This window comes from Ascaphus truei, chromosome 22, assembly GCF_040206685.1.
Source record: "Ascaphus truei isolate aAscTru1 chromosome 22, aAscTru1.hap1, whole genome shotgun sequence".
In the NCBI taxonomy this organism is placed as follows: Eukaryota; Metazoa; Chordata; class Amphibia; order Anura; family Ascaphidae; genus Ascaphus; species Ascaphus truei.
Genome location: NC_134504.1, coordinates 11,114,537 through 11,131,685, shown reverse-complemented (window position 1 = coordinate 11,131,685; position 17,149 = coordinate 11,114,537). Strand labels below are relative to the sequence as shown.

The window sequence follows — 17,149 nt, the reverse complement described above, 5'->3', positions numbered from 1 at the left end:
CTGGAATTGCCCAGCCCTGGTCTATACCATTTCCTAATTCCTTTTAGGTTAATAACCACTTTCCATCATTGCTCCTGTAAACATGTTCACCGTTTGGCTACCCCCCCCCCCCCCCCCCATGCAAAGCCTCTTCTCCCTCTTCATTTTAGTTGCACCTGTAAGTCTTCAGAGATGGGGCCTGATGATGTCACCGCTTGCTATTGGCCTGCAGGGTGCGGGAGCGTCGAAACGCCGTCATAATGTGAATCCCGGTAGCCGACCAGCTACTGGCACACCGTACAAAAAAGGTAGGCATCTCTGGAAGCAGGGGGTTCCCGGAGCTCAAATTAATGGGCTTTCAGCTTTGGAGAAGCCCTGTTTCAAAGGAAATTTCCCATATGAAACAAAGTATGAGTTGTCGGTGGGGGAGAGAAGGCAGGGGAGAGGAGAGAAGGAGAGGAAGGGGTGCGTGGGAGAAGGAGGTGGGGAGAAGAGAAAAGAGGGAGAGATTTTTTTTTTTATACAAAAAAAAGGTAAATTAAAAAAAAATTCGCCTCAAACGGCTAATATAACTTTAATAAACAAAAAAGACCACGTTTCAGGTTTCCAGTACCCGATACATTTTAATGTGTAAAATAACTGGCAAAATGTTATAAACGTCCCCACTCCGGTATCATCAGAAACCAGAACAAACAAAAAAAAAGAGCCATGAACACAGCCCGTGATCACTATTTATAGAAAGAGAAGCAGTGCTGGGGCAATGACAATACTAATGGTGGTTACACAGGCAAACAGTACAATTGTAATTTATTTTATGATTAAAGGAGAGAAACAAAAAAAAAATTTGAACTCTGGGAGCCCAATGAGGTTTCCGTAAACATTATTCCTTAAGTTTTCGTTCCTTAGAAACAGCAAAAAAAATAATAATGTACGCAGGACCACCTCATTCTTACCCCATGTGCTACTGGACAGGGAAGCAACGCATTCCACTTCTACCCAGAAGTTAGGGGGGTTTTTAGGTCTCAAAAATAAAATAAAAAAAACACACTAGGAAGGCACTGCATGGCTCACTGCAAGTTGTGTATCATCTCCTCTTTGGCTATGAGATGTGTCGTCTTATTTACTAATGCCATCAAGGAGTTTAGTTTCTGCGACCAGTCATTGAGAAGGTCGTTGGGATCTTTTGGCCTCTGGAAGTTGATTATGCCGGCCATCCTGTCGACTTTCGCGTAAATCGTCTTCTTAACGACTAGCGTGGAGAGGAAATCTTCCGTTTCCTGAAGAAAAAGGAGAATAATCCATTAGTAACACGCCGAAGGGCCAATCACCAGAGCTCGATCCCCAAAGCTCCACCTACTTCAATTAAAGGGATTGTGCACTTGTGGACGAGGGTTTATAAGGTCTCGGCTGTACTTCCTGATTGTTATTAGCGGTTTATTACCTTATATTGCCAGATTAAGTATGGTTGTAGTAGCTGTATTGATCCCAGAAAGGGTAAGTCACTTCATGGGTTGGGATACCTTTTATTGAACTAACATCAAATCGCACAAGGTGGTTTTGTGTATAAGCGTTCAAGACTGCAGAGCCCTCCTCTAACGCAGTCGCCTAAAGCGAACGCACAAAGTAGATCTATGATTAATATTAGTCCATTAAGAAAAAAAACAAAAAAACTCCCCCGCTCTCCCTCACCTCGGAGAACTCCTCCCTCCCCATCTCTCCTTCACCTGGGAGAACTCCCCCCCCCCCCCCGCCATCTCTCCTTCACCTGGGAGAACTCCCCCCCCCCCCGCCATCTCTCCCTCACCTGGGAGAACTCCCCCCCCCCCCCGCCATCTCTCCCTCACCTGGGAGAACTTCTCCCCTCTCTCCCTCACTTGGGAGAACTTCCCCCCCTCTCCCGGGAGAACTCCCCCCCCCCCCTCTCCCCCTCACCTGGGAGAACTTCCCCCCCCTCTCCCCCTCACCTGGGAGAACTTCACCCCCTCTCCCCCTCACCTGGGAGAACTTCCCCCCCCTCTCCCCCTCACCTGGGAGAACTTCCCCCCCCTCTCCCCCTCACCTGGGAGAACTTCCCCCCCTCTCCCCCTCACCTGGGAGAACTTCCCCCCCTCTCCCCCTCACCAGGGAGAACTTCCCCCCCTCTCCCGGGAGAACTTCCCCCCTCTCCCCCTCGCCTGGGAGAACTTCCCCCCTCTCCCCCTCACCTGCGAGAACTCCCACCCCCTCACCGAACTCTTCCCCCACCTTACTGCTCACAGACTGGTACCTCTGCATTTAGCTACTGGTCTAATTGCTGATCCTGTACTACTATACGGGCATACCCCGCATTAACGTACGCAATGGGACCGGAGCATGTATGTAACTATGTAACACAGGCATACCCCGCATATACGTACGCAATGGGACCGGAGCATGTATGTAACTATGTAACACAGGCATACCCCGCATTAGCGTACGCAATGGGACCGGAGCATGTATGTAACTATGTAACACAGGCATACCCCGCATTAATGTACGCAATGGGACCGGAGCATGTATGTAACTATGTAACACAGGCATACCCCGCATATACGTACGCAATGGGACCGGAGCATGTATGTAACTATGTAACACAGGCATACCCCGAATATACGTACGCAATGGGACCGGAGCATGTATGTAACTATGTAACACAGGCATACCCCGCATTAACGTACGCAATGGGACCGGAGCATGTATGTAAAGTGAAAATGTACTTAAAGTGAAGCACTCCCTTTTCCCCACTTATCGATGCATGTACTGTACTGCAATCGTCATATACGTGCATAACTGATGTAAATAACGCATGTGTAACAGGCTCTATAGTCTCCCCGCTTGCGCACAGCTTCAGTACAGGTAGGGAGCCGGTATTGCTGTTCAGGACGTACTGACAGGCGCATGCGTGAGCTGCCGTTTGCCTATTGGGTGATATGTCCTTACTCGCGAGTGCACTTAAAGTGAGTGTCCTTAAACCGGGGTATGCCTGTACTATGCATGTACATACCATGCTGCTACATCGTGTTAATCTATTTTGCTGTCCCCACGCAGATCTCACTTGCTATATAGTTTTTAAACGGGGCTTGGTGTTAAATGTTATATCTAAGATTTCAGCGCTTTGGTTAACCACTTTCTATACTTTAGTCACACTGTTTATTTTTCCACTTAACATTTGTATATACACCTTTTAGGTGCCAGGCGTTTAACTGTGTGGGAGTGTTTAGTGCGCTCCTAGGAACCATCTTTTTGGCACATTTATTACACTGCTCCTCCCTTTCCTGGGAGTTTCTGGGGGGGGAGGGGTGTATTATCAGTCTCACCGTTTGTTGCATGGATCTTGAGACAGATACAAACTTTGGGAACAAAAACGCTGATCTTTGACTAAATGACTTTTTGCACGAAGATTGCGAGAGTGGTATTTCCTTCTCTCTCACTATAACAAACATCTGGATGCACTCAAGAACACCCCCCCCCCCCCAAAAAAAAAAAAAGAAGTAAACTATTGCTTATTCATGAAAGGATTTCATTTGGTAAAGTAAAACAGAGCAACACGCAGAGCACGCCAGCTACGAGCAGAGCAATGTAACACGCAGAGCACTAGAGCTACGAGCAGAGCAATATAACACGCAGAGCACTAAAGCTACGAGCAGAGCAATATAACACGCAGAGCACTAGAGCTACGAGCAGAGCAATATAACACGCAGAGCACTATAGCTACGAGCAGAGCAATATAACACGCTGAGCGCTCCAACCACGAACAAGCGCTGCATTGCTGTCATCTCTGGATGCAGAGGGGTTAATTCATCGCCCTAACGACGGTCAGTCATGGTACTGTGTCGGAATTTGTCTCTAGCAAATGATCACGGGGTAACTTCCATAAACAAATGCATTTATTAACTCACTTGGATAACTACAGGTGAATATACACCAACGCGTTTCGCGCTTTATCAAGGTGTTGTATATGTTAATGTATATAACCTGCTGTACTTACATCAACAGAGAGGTCCAGGAGCTGGGCCAGTCTCTTCATTGTGATTCTTGTGTAATATTTAGCCATTATTCTAATATTCTGCAAGGAAAGAAACATTACAGAACCTGCCAATAACGAACGCACATCTTCATATAGAACGGTGCACTGCGGAAGTTACAATCTACAAGACGTGAAAGGATTCATTGGGACACGTGCTCTCATTTTTGTGTTCTTGCTTTATGGCCTAGACCAGGTGTGCGCAAACTGGGGGGCGCGGCGGTTACAGAGGCCCCCCGCGCTCTTCCCCAAAGCATTTAAATCAAATGCCGGGGGGACAGCACGGGGCCTCTGTAACTCACTTACCTTGACTCAGACTGCTTGGGTCGACGCGTCGCCATGGCAACGGGGATACATACCATCACATGACCCCCCCATGGCACTATGGCAACGCGGCGTAATTCATGTGACATGATCAGCGGCGTCATTTGACGCTTGATACAAGGTAATCGAGGGGCACACAGGGCAAAAAGTTTGCGCACCCCTGGCCTAGACACGACGTAATATCTGAAAAAGTTAACAAAAATAAGGCGCAGGCGAGTAAAATTGATATTTTAAGTGAATAAGAACAAAATCAAATGCTGCTCAAACGCCGGCAGCGTCCCAGACCGCAAGTAACCAATACAAAGCAACCAGGTGTTCAGAGCGCAAATTAAAAGTGAATAAACCCAGGGAATAAATTAAACACTGATATCACATGTAAACTGCAGCTCCAAGAAACAGGATCTGAAGGGGGGGCTCCTTGGGATCCGGGGTTTGTGGACTTCTGAGGCCACCGTAGCAGCTTGCTACTCCACTGGGACTGTGACCGGCTGATGCGAGGCTGACGTGGACCAGCCCCGGATCGCTGCGGGCGAGAGACGCAGACCAGGGGAAGCTGTGTACACGAACACACGCACCACGAGGAGCGGACAGGGCTTAAGTGGGGTTGGAGACGCACCCACTCTCTGCTTTTTGCTAGCGGGCAAAGTGTGAGTTGCTTCTTTGCCCTCTGTGCTGTTTGTCCATTGGAAGTAGAGAGTTAATGCACTATTCTGCATGTACTTGTGCCTTTTCTTCATACGAGGTTTCCAAGGAGCATCCCCTGCAGAGGATCCTGTTCCATGGAGTTGCAGTACACATGTGCTATCAGTGTTTAATTCATTTATTCACTGGCTTTATTGCACTTACAATTCACCTTTTATATTCACTTAATTTGCGCTATGAACACCTGGTTGCTTTGTATGAATATTTGAAAAAGGCTATAAAATCAGGACAGGTGCGCAGAGACCACGCCTTCACCAATGTGCGGAGAGTGAAAGCACGTGCACATTTTTACGTTTGATTCACGGTTTATTTTCAAGACATGCATCGTGGTAATAATCATGGGGAGGGCCAACGCCTGTCCTCAAGGGCCACCGAGAGGTCATGTTTAAAATCCCCGCTTCAGCACGGGTGCTCAATCAGTGGATCAGTCGAAGACCAAGCCACTGATTGAGCTACCTATGCTGAAGCTGGGACTGATATAATAATGATATAATATATACACGATATAATAATGATATAATATATACACAATATAATAATGATATAATATATACACGATATAATGATGATATAATATATACACAATATAATAATGATAATATATACACGATATAATGATAGGATATAATTATAATATATAAGGATATATTCCAGATAGGGGATGAGGAACTGGAAGAAAGGGTACAATATATGAATTCAAGCCGATCAGTTGGCATGGGACATCACACAGTACCAGCGGCAGAGCAAGGCACTGGCAGCCTTTTAGCAGAGATGGGTCACAATCGGATACCACTTACATGTTCCACGACTCGGTTCTTTAAATCTTTCCACCGTTTCTCTCCGTCCTCCGTGCACGCAAAAACATCCGTAGCGGTGCTTTCCAGAGAGCCTTCCCTCAGCTCCTTCCCGTACTCGTCCACCAGGGTGGACCAACTCATGAGCTCCATGGTCGTGAAGAGCTTTAAAAGATCCCTACGGAACAGACACAGCGTTGGTGTTGCTGTCAAACACTGCACAACAAGCAATAGTTAGGGGCCTGTGCCGTACAGTGCGAGCGCAAGCACAGAATGCTACATCGGTCCTGTCATTCTTGGCTTTATGTGGGCCTGATTCATTATTCCATTGGAAAGATTTTCTAGTGTATAAAAAACATGAGTTATTCCTGTATGGAACTACAAAATTGCTTCATAAAACCGAGTGTCACAGCGTTAGATGTAAAATAAATGGCGTAATACTACAAATGATCAGCACGTTCGTATGTTTCCGCGTCTTTTCTGTGTTACTCAGACTACGCAACTTTACACATTGTACTGAAGCAGGGGGTCTCCGGACCTGAACCCCGTTAATTTCAGCTCCGGGGCTACCTGCTTCCGGAGATACTTACCTCTATATGTAGGGGGCGCCGATAGCCGCTCTGCTACCAGGGATCACGTAATGGGCGCTTTTCAAAGCTCCCGTGACCTGTGAGCCAATAGGAAGCTGTGACGTCACCAGGTGCGGCTTCCTATTGGCCCATGTGACACAGGAGCTATAAAAAACAGGTAGATTCTTCCAAAGGGGCTGCCGGTATCTCTGGAAGCAGGGGCTCCCGGAGCTGAAATTAACGCGGTTCAGATCAAAAGACCCCCTGCTTCAAAACACTATTAAAAAAAAAAAAAAAAAAAATCAATGGCTTGGATTGCACCTTTAAATTCAGGACACAAATGATCTATTTTCCTGTTTGGGTAACAGGCAGGATTGTGCAGCGTCTATTACAGGGAAAATTTAAAAAAAAGAAATCTAGAACTTACCTATACTTGGGAAGGTCTTCCAGTTTTTTGTCAATGTTTATTCTGTGTACCAAGTCCGACTGCTCATTGTCATACGGCGCCAGAATGACGTACAGCACGACGCTCTTTAGCGCCTAGGCAGCAAGAACAACAAGGGCATCAGATCGTGGCGAGGAAAAAAAACGCCAAGGAAATGCGCAGTGTGGAATCTGCAAACGCGTCGGCAGCTCCTACAGCCTTAAAGGGGCAATTCATGCTTTATTTTATTATTATTATGACTTTTTTTTTTTTTTTTTAACATCGGTTTGAAGCAGGGGGGTCTCCGGCGCTGAAACTAATCATGTTCAGACTCCCTGCTTCAATCTTATGTTAAAAAAAATTAAATAGTCAGCTTGTGTTACCGCTTTAAAGGCTGGAGAACCAACTGAAACACTGGACTTTTCTGACATGAAAAGGAATATTTGGAAGATCAAATGCCACAGTCACTAATGCCTTATGATCAGTTGCTTATAGGGACAGCAACCAGACTACTGCTGGGTAATGGAGTACTGGTACCCCAGTACTAAACCCTCTTTCTGCAGAGTTTGTTGGAGTGCTCCAATGTATGAAACTTGAGGCGTTCGATCGTGGCGAGTCAGCCGATAAATGGGTAGAAAAATGACCAAAAGAAACCCCCAGCACCTTTACAGGTTTAGAGATTAGTGCCAGGAAAGTCATTCCCGTTGTAGGGATCTGTATATTTTTATTTCTACCCAATGCTTTAAAAAAAAAAATGCAACGGAAGAATAATCAGACTGTTTAATACCAAATTTAGAGTAAAGAGAACATTTTTTTTCTTTTACGTTTTCTAAGCGTCTTCGGAAGAAGAAATGCAAACGGATGAATTTTGGCCACCGGTAATCTCCTAAATCGTTATGAGATTTGCTAGTTTAACGTTAAGTGGCAGCGCAAAATACCGCAACATCATATTCTACCTATAGCAGGAGTGGCCAACGCCAGTCCTCAAGGGCCACCAACAGGTCAGGTATTCAGGATATCCCTGCTTCAGCAATGGTGGCTTAGTCACTGCTTCAGCACAGGAGGATCAATCAGTGGCTCAGTCTGACTGAGCCACCTGTGCTGCAGCAGAAATATCCTGCCTGACCTGTTGATGGCCCTTGAGGACTGGCGTTGGCCCTTCCTGGTATAGGACATAGCTTTCATTACATAGGAGCGCTGCATAGACACTACTACAGCGTTTACTTAATGCTTGTTTAAAATGTCTGCCTTTTTGTCTTGGATAGGGAGGTATAGCAGCAAAGATGTTGAAATTTAGAAGGGTATCGGGTAGTAATTCATACATATGAAGAAAAAAAAAAAACTATTTACAATGTCACAACATTTACACTGCGTATGTTTCTATGGGCAAGTGTCCGGGAGGTTAAAATGGAGCCCAATGCAGTGTAACCTCGGAATCAAGAGATGAAGAAAATCATGTTTTATTTAATTTTTTTAACAGTAGAGCAGGGGTTGCCAACCTTTTTTTGATTAAGGAACCTCAAGTGAAATTCTAAGGAACCCCAACCCTCTCTAATAGCGCGTCTGAGATCAGATGCATTGTAAGGAACCCCAACCCTCTCTAATAGCGAGTCTGAGATCAGATGCATTGTAAGGAACCCCAACCCTCTCTAATAGCGCGTCTGAGATCAGATGCATTGTAAGGAACCCCAACCCTCTCTAATAGCGCGTCTGAGATCAGATGCATTTTAAATTCTTCTATATTTTATACAATTTTCAAATGACCAGAAAATTGCAGGGATCCTTTAGTGATGCCAGAGGAACCCCTTGTTGAAAAACACAGCACTAGAAAACCAAATATAGAAGATGATTTGTGCAGCATTCATTTACATTGGGAATGAATGGGCTTCCTCAACCAATATGGCTTTTACCTGCTGCCATTTATCACTTTCAGCTTGGATGCAGGGCGTGTCGTAAATGGCGCGGTAGTGTTTGCAGACGGATAAGTACGAGCCCTCGTGCTGATCCAACTGAATCATCAGATTGTAGTATTTTAACTTCAGTTGCTGAAATAAAAAACATTTGGGGGAACACAAAACGGGAATCAACACCACGGAAACGCAACATACCGATACAGTCAATCACTCATTACCGGTCAGGCGGCTGCATAACTGGGTACTACACAGGTACTGTCCCCTCCACCCCGTTTATATTCCAGTCCTAACCCATCACCAGACACACTTCTCTTACCGTTTGTTTTCTGTTCAAGCCTCTTTCGCTTGTTACCTCTTTTCACACCTACCAGCCCTGGGTAAGATCCCTGAAGAGAATCACTAACCACCGTTTCGTACTGCACCCCAATCCTGCGTTACAGCAGAAAACCTGGGTCCTCCGGAGACGAACCCCATTAATTTCAACTCCGGAGATGCCCTTCTCCCCAACATACTTCCCTCCTGTAGGGGGCGCCGGTAGCTGCTCTGCATGCTTTGGCTATTTTGAATGGCCCCACACAGCCCAACTGGAGCCGATACCGGCACCCCTCACGGAGGTAAGGATCTCGGAAAGTAGGTGGTTCCTGGAGTCGAAATTAACGCGGTTCAGCTCCGGAGACCCCATGCTCCAACCCCATCATGCTAAGAAAAGCAGGACATCGGAGAGCGATACCAGCATCGGTGCTTAGTGACTCCCTGCCTCAATCTTCCAGGCTCGCGTATGAACACTACTTTTCAGTGGAGAATTGACAGTCTGGAGCAGACAAGGCACTGCAACACCATAAGTGACCTTCTCTGCTGGAAACACCGTCATTATCTTCTATTTAATCTGTCTGTATATCTCCCAAAGCCCTGCTTACATTCTTTTCTGCTAAGGTTTAATGTTACTTCTAAAAGCAGCACTCGGGACACTTTCTTTTGATAGCAGGGGGTCTCCAGAGCTGAACCTCGTTGATTTGAGCTCCGGGGAACCCCTTGCTTCCCGAGTTGTTTACCTAGGAAGGGGGGTGCCGGTAGCAGCTCCGGCTGGGCTAACATAATGGCGGCTTAAATGTCCCGCAGGCAAATAGGAAGCCATGACGTCCTCCCTGTGGATTCCTATAGGCCCGTGTGATGCGGGACATTTAAACAGCAGACATAAAGGGTGCCGGTAAGTATTTCAGGAAGCAGGGGGTCAATGGATCTGAAATCAACGCGCTTCAGCGCCGAAGACCCCCTGCTTCAAACACAAAAAACGAAAACACCAAGGGTCCCCAGGTGTGCTGCAGCGAGTAAGAATTACACTAAAAACCTGGGCTTTCAAGGCAGTTAAGAATTGAAATAAATAAGTTAAGATTCTGTAAGACTGCTGTTCTCCCCCACGCCCCCCAATATGATGGAAACCCCCCAAAGTGGTGCAGCAAAAAAAAAAAATGCAAAAAGAGGCCCTAACGTTTGATGCTTATTGTGTAGGGTGGGTACCTCACATCTCCATGGCACCCCGGGTGTATACATCATCTATAAGGAGAAGGGGATCCGACCACACTGTGTGCACCGTACTGCTTTTCGGAGAGGCGCAGGGAATCCCGCTCAGGCTCTGCCTCCATGTTAATGAATGAGCAATAAGGAGGCGGTTAGAAGAATTTACCTCCGCGTTATCATCTTTGAAAAACTTGGTGTTTATTTTCTTGCTCATGATTTGAGTCCGGATGTAATCTTTCACCGCCAGGCACAGTCGCATCTGCTCCAGGATAAATTCCACCTTCTCTTTCTTCTCCATTGACCCGTATGTCTCCACCTGGAATGATACCATTCAAGTATTTATATACAACCCAAAAACCAGGGCACTCGCCAACATGCATGAACAACTCAGGGTGTACTCTGGTGTATACTGTCCAATAAGTAATACAAAAACAATAAAAACAACAAATCGTGAAAAATGTGTATTTAATAGCAAATAAATACAATTATTTGCAGATTGCGTGTGCGTGCATGTGTATATATACATGGTACAGTGTCATCACCAAATGCTACATCTTCAACACTGGCTGTACAAGGAAAGCCGGCCAAGAAACAGAGGATGTCCAGCTTACCAGAAAGAATAAGAGAGTTTGGACAAACACCAAATTGGTGCCAATAACAGGATGGGAACGGATCTCTATTTCGACATGCTGCTGTGGTGGTAACCGGGACACCCACACCAACTGTAACTAACACCCGTCTTTCTGCACAGGAGGTTTTCCTCTCTCTTGACTTCCAAGGCAACTCTTTTTAGTTTTGGAACAGTCAATAAGCGGTTAAACCTTTACGAGCGCGGCGACACTGCGCTAGGAAATGGAGGCCCCAATTTAACGAACCAGAGTCACATTTCTTTGTACTATGTCAGAAGTGGTCAACTCCAGTTCAAGAGTCACCAACAGGTCAGGTTTTAAGGATATCCCTGCTTCAGCACTGAGCCACCTGTGCTGAAGCTGGGACTGGTTAAGCCACCTGTGCTGAAGCAGGGATATCCTGAAAACCTGGCCTGTCGGTGGCACTTGAGGACTGGAGTTGGTCGCCCATAATAGGACATGCGCACAACAGAAATAAATGTTATCTCAAGATCAATATGGAAAAAGAAGCAGCCGAGGATGAAAAAATAAATAAATAAATAAAAAGATTACCTGAAGTTCTTGCAAAATAGCAGCAGCTTCCTTGACATCTCCATCCTGTTCTTTTATAACAGCGAGGATATTGGTGAGGCGGGCACGCTCAATTTCCACGTAGATCTGCGGTAGGGAAACACAATGCTGACAATCGGCAACCCAACCGAACATGCAGAATAAAGCGTTCAGAACAAGGGGACAGTGTTCTGTACAAGCGAGCAAGCTTCATCTTGGAATATAAAGCGTGGCTTAAGATACAGATTCTGGGCTCCTATTACTGCGGAAAACAATGCCGCGCTTGTATTGTACCAGTCCTTAGCAAGCCAAGTACATTAAACACCTCAACACTGGAGCCAGCACAGATACGTATTCCAACAACTGGGTTTTATAGATGTTTTTAAAAGCAGCAATACAGGTTTCACTTTTTATTACAGGATTGAAACAGGGAGTCTTCCGAGCTGAACGGTGTTCATTTCAGCACCGGGAACCCCTGCTTCCAGAGATACTTACCTCCATAGGGGGTGCCGGTATCTCTGCAGCCAGAGAGACTGCGCGCCCAACAATGGCAGCGTTTAAATATCCCACGGGCCAATAAGAAGCCGTGACGTCACCCGGAGTTGCTTCCTATTGGCCCGTGTGACGGAGGAGCTTTAAACTGCAGAAGGATACAGGCACCCCCTTTGGCGGTAAGGGGGTCCTCCAAGCTGAAATATAAGGGGTACAGCTGCGGTGGCCCCCTACTTCAAGCATGTATGTATGCATGCATGTATGTATGTGCACGCACGCACGCACGCACGCACGCACGTACGTACGTACGCACGTATGTATGTATGTACACATACAATAATTAAAAAGCAAGGATTGCTCCTTTAATGTAACATTGATTTTCATGCAAAAAAAATATTGGATAGTTTAAACGAATTTGTTTGTAGGAAACGTTCCTTATCCGGTCAATCCTTGTAACATTTCACTTTTAAACCATGCAGAGAATTTGATGCAAAATAACTTTTTGCAAGTATTGTTAAATAGGGCAAATGTCCTCTAAAAAAAAAAAAGCATTAGAAGAACAAAAATCACTACAACTTTTGAATTACTACAGCTTTATCATCTGCTCCAAGTAGCACGGAATTTCAGCTGAATAGTTAGAAATGATTATTGTCCTTACCTTTCCCTCTGTAACCGTTCGAAGTGTATCGATTAACCGCAGCTTGATTGGAAGGTCTGTAATCTCTGCCACGTATTTGCAGCACTGCTGCACCATTTTAGCGACTGCCTACCTCAAACACAAAGGCATCAGCAATTGGGGAGGGTTCAAAGCTTTAGCAACAGAAACAGTTTCAAGGTGAAGGAAATACCCTGCAGTCTGCTCTATAACCCTCTACCTGCGACTGAACGCCAGATCCTCTGTGCACTAAAGAATACACAATCATTTCAGATTTTAATAAAACGTATAATATTTAACAGATTAACGCATGACTTCTTCTGAACATCAGATAATTCCCATACATGCTTCTCTTCCACATTATTCATTGTTGGAGGCATATACACGGTTTATTCTCCTTATGGGATTTACAGATTTGGGGGCGAGAATTGATGAATAGGGAGGCCGAGTAACCTACGGACAAGTAGTGGCTCTGGAATGGGAGAAATCAATATGAACCCCGGCACTTTTACTGTGTAACGTGGGCATTGCTTCTCCCCCGAGTCTAAGATAGGAATTATTAGACTGCAAGCTCTTTTGGGGAGGAATTCAGTGCATCTGCAGCACTATTAAAGGAAAAAAGCATTGCTCATCACCACAGCGCCTATATGCCTCATTAGGAATTCATTCTAAAAACCTATTGGGTAAAGCTGAATTCACCTCTTACAGACACATTCTACGTGTCACTTTAATAACATCCATCTATTCACATGAAGAAAAACACAGCCTTTGTACCAACAGACAAATGGTCATTACCTGTGCAATTACACATTTTAATTACACTGCGTCTGTTACATGTTCAAAAATGAATGTTTTGCAGCAACCTCGGAACAAGGAAGCATTCGGGTTCACCTGTTTCAGCTGGCTTCTCCGCTTCGATAAAAGCATGATGTTCTCATTAAGCATGTCCCACTCTTTCGCTTCGTAGCACATTTTTACAATGGCAACCAAGATACGAGATGTGGAGACCATGTCGGAAGCCTGCAGGAAGCAAAGGTGGGTGTGAAAAAGGCTCCGGCACGGGAAATCAAAGTGCGCCAGATGGAATGTGACTTATTCTAGAATTATTTATTAAGAGACAACATGTTGCCGCCCTGGAGCAGAAAACGCAATCATTTCGGGGGAAAATAGCAGGCAATGTACAGGTTCACATAAAAACACAGGACGCCAGCACTACACATGATAAAAACTTTGCACGTGCATTTTTATGCATTGTGCTTCAGAATCTGCATTATGAAAATGTCTTAATATTTTAAATGTACCCAAGTGGGACACTTCTGTAGGATCACCCATCCATAACAGTAGCCCTATGGCCCACACACGCAGTTATAATTTGTTTTTATTGTGAAAAGAGACGAATATTTACACCCCTTTCTGTGCGGAAAGCTTGTAATGTGGGGAGCATGTCAAAGCCACGATTACGCCAGCGGCTGAAGAATGTCAAGACTGAAATTTGTTTAATGCGTCTACACCGCTGTTACGAAAACTAAAGTGTGAGCTCTATGTGAAGGTTATTCACCAAGATGTGTGGCGGGTAAACCCCCTGATCTGGCGTCAACTGCTATAAACTATTTTTCATAATCTATGCTTAATAATACATGTTGTCTTCTATAACTCTTGCTGCACCCTGAAAACCCTGCTGCGCAACACGTTCCCATCTTTTACTTACTGTTCTAGTCTGCTTTTCTAAGGAGAGTAGGGTTTCGATTACTTCTTGGAGTCGTCCTTCCTGAACGTGATGGGAAAAATATCCATTAGTCATTTGGCGTTTTGGTGATTCCCCTGGAAACTTTCCAAAGGGTCAGTCAAATACCGCTTCCCAGGAGGAGCAACGCAAGTTATTACCGCAACCCAGCACTGCAACACGGGCAAATGTGGCTTTATTTGTACAAGTTGCATTTGCTTTCCATTTTTCATCCTGGTAACATTGACCATTAGAGCAGCAACCCACACTGACTCTTTTTTGTTCTGGGAAGTGGGGGGGAGGGGGGTGGTGATTTGGATTAATCATCTTAACCCTTTGCGTGACCCATGACGCAACCAGTACGCCATAGTCTGGTAACGCCAGGGGCCCTGTGACAGTGGCTTAGTCATGGGCTTTCTTAGGCCTTGTCCATAGTGATCGTTGCTTTCAACTGTTTCTAAGAGATTGCATTCATGTGATCGCCCTGTGCCGTGTCACAAAGGGTTAACAGAGGGCCCCCCCCCCCGTAGCTCATCTATGGTCTGTCCTGCCCCTCCCTCCCAAATACCTCACACTTGGACCACTCAATGCAGGCCCTTATCTGGCCACAAAGGGGTTAAATTAGACCTGATCACATACCTTCCAACAGAACTATTTAGCAGGTAAGGTGCCCTGTTTATGTCCTGTGCCTTTTACATTCAGCTGCACCCATTACTGCCAGTGGCTACTGAAGCTTCTTAACGGGAGATTGACAAGTTAACTGCTAATGATCAGCTGGTTAGGGGGAGAATTAATGCCACCTCTATTGTGTGTATATAAGCACCAACATACAAATGACTCCAGAAATACGCATCGTATATACAATATAGATTGTAAGCGCTCACAAGCAGGGCCCTCATCTGTTTGTCCTCACCTGTAATATACATTACTCTATACCCTTACTGTGCAGCGCTGCAAAATATGCTGGCGCTTTACAAATAAACGAGAATATAACATTTGCTTACAGTACATCGTACGTGTTATTGGGCCTCGTTCTGTGGGGTCACTCCTCTACCCCACACCAGCCTACTGTAGCAAATATAGTCTACCTTAAGAAGCATATGGGTAGCTCCGCTGGCAGATACTATACATCTCATATGCACTTACCAGAACACCCTCCCACTGTCTCTAAGTTCCCCCTTTTACCACGTAGGATTGTAAGCTCTTCGGGGCAGGGACTCCCTTTCCTATTGTTTAAAGTCTGAAGCGCTTATTCCCATAGTGTTATTATATTATGTCACGTGTATTGTAAGGCGCTATGTACCTGGATGGCGCTATATAAAGCTATACATTCATATGTGCCAAATGTTGTAGGGTCCGTCCTGACAAAATCACATGTGACGAAACACATGGGGACCCGGATTTTTGGCATGTTATGTCATCACGCCTCTACAAGCGGCTGTGTATCGAGCACAAGCGCTACACTCAGTGGAACACTATCCATCTTTTTGAAACCTTGCAACTTTGTATTTACCATCTTCCTTTTCGGCTTGGAACGGAGCACATTTATGGTTTGATCCATGGATCCCGGAACACTGTACGGGTTGCCAGCCCTCCATTGGAATAACAGAAGATTATTACGATCTTGCTACACTTGTGAGTGTGCTCATTTTAAACTTCTCAGTTGACAATAAATGTCATCACAGATTGATGCTATGTGGCACATTGTGGTTCATCATTTCAGAAGCTGCGGATCCGTCACGGCACTTTTTCAATTATACCCTTTATTATATTCCATTGGATTGAACTTTATCACATACACTTTTATTCACATCATTGATATATGTATCATTACTTGTGTATTCAGATGAATTTTCACACACCTTTTTATCTAAATCACTTTAGCACACTGTGTGCACGGTTTGGAGAATGCACCTATAATTATAATTTGCACATGTTCTTATTAAAGTATATATAATTTTATTACAGCCATTAGGCATCTCATAGCAAGCGCATGCGCATATCTATTTGAGATATATATATATATATATATATATATATATATATATATATATATATATATATATATATATTATGCTGCACGTTAGGATTTGCTTTGCAGTTCCCTCACCCAGCACCTGTAATGGGGCTTACAGTATGGTAGGGGTAAGTTGCTGGCAGTGCCGCTGCTTCATGCCGCTGAGGCCTAGTTAGGCGGGCATGACTCAGCCTCCTCCCCCCAGCTCCCCTCACCTTAGCCAGCTTCTCGCACTCGGGCAGCCGCTGGTCCACCGTGGCGCTGTAGTCCACGTCCATCTTGATGATGCGGCCATCGGAGCGATCCGTGTCGTCGATCATCTCGTTCCCGGACATGTTTACACCAAACAACAAAAACCAACCCCCGCCGCCGCAGCCCTGACAGCTCCCTCAGCAACAGTGCACCGGAAACCGGAAGCAGCGGCGGCACAGGCGCGCGGCGAAGGCAGCTCAGTCTTCTGAAGGACCCCGATGCGTCAGGCAGCAACGTTGTGACGTCACTGAAGCTACAGCCAGGACACACAAACACACCCCTCTTCCGGGTTGCAGCTGCTGCCAGGAGTGTGCAAGTCACGTGGGCTGAGCTCATTAAAACATATAAAACAACAACATGGTGGCTGTGCTCATTAAACACAATTTTTTTTTGTTTTTTTAAATAAATTATGTTATATATTATTATTTTTATTTTTTTAAATGGCCACTTTCAAGAATCCACAGCAGATTTGGGGGCTGCCTCTGCTGTGAATTCCTTCACTGCCAGGAAGGGTCTCGCGAGACATTGAATTATTTTTATTTATCACGTATTTGAGTTACCTCTTGG

The 17,149-nt window shown here is 45.3% G+C and overlaps 1 protein-coding gene across 1 annotated transcript; it reads right to left on the bottom strand.

Moving 5' to 3' along the window:
* Positions 1–517: 517 nt before the first annotated feature.
* PSMD12 (proteasome 26S subunit, non-ATPase 12) lies at positions 518–16,757 on the bottom strand. The gene is made up of 11 exons (XM_075579966.1): positions 16,546–16,757; positions 14,299–14,358; positions 13,482–13,610; positions 12,594–12,701; positions 11,447–11,551; positions 10,432–10,581; positions 8,745–8,879; positions 6,838–6,950; positions 5,845–6,019; positions 3,986–4,063; positions 518–1,256 (listed from the first exon to the last, which is right to left on the bottom strand). Exons 1-11 carry the CDS (start codon positions 16,663–16,665, stop codon positions 1,047–1,049), a joined length of 1,383 nt encoding a protein of 460 aa, XP_075436081.1. The 5' UTR covers positions 16,666–16,757; the 3' UTR covers positions 518–1,046.
* Positions 16,758–17,149: the final 392 nt, after the last annotated feature.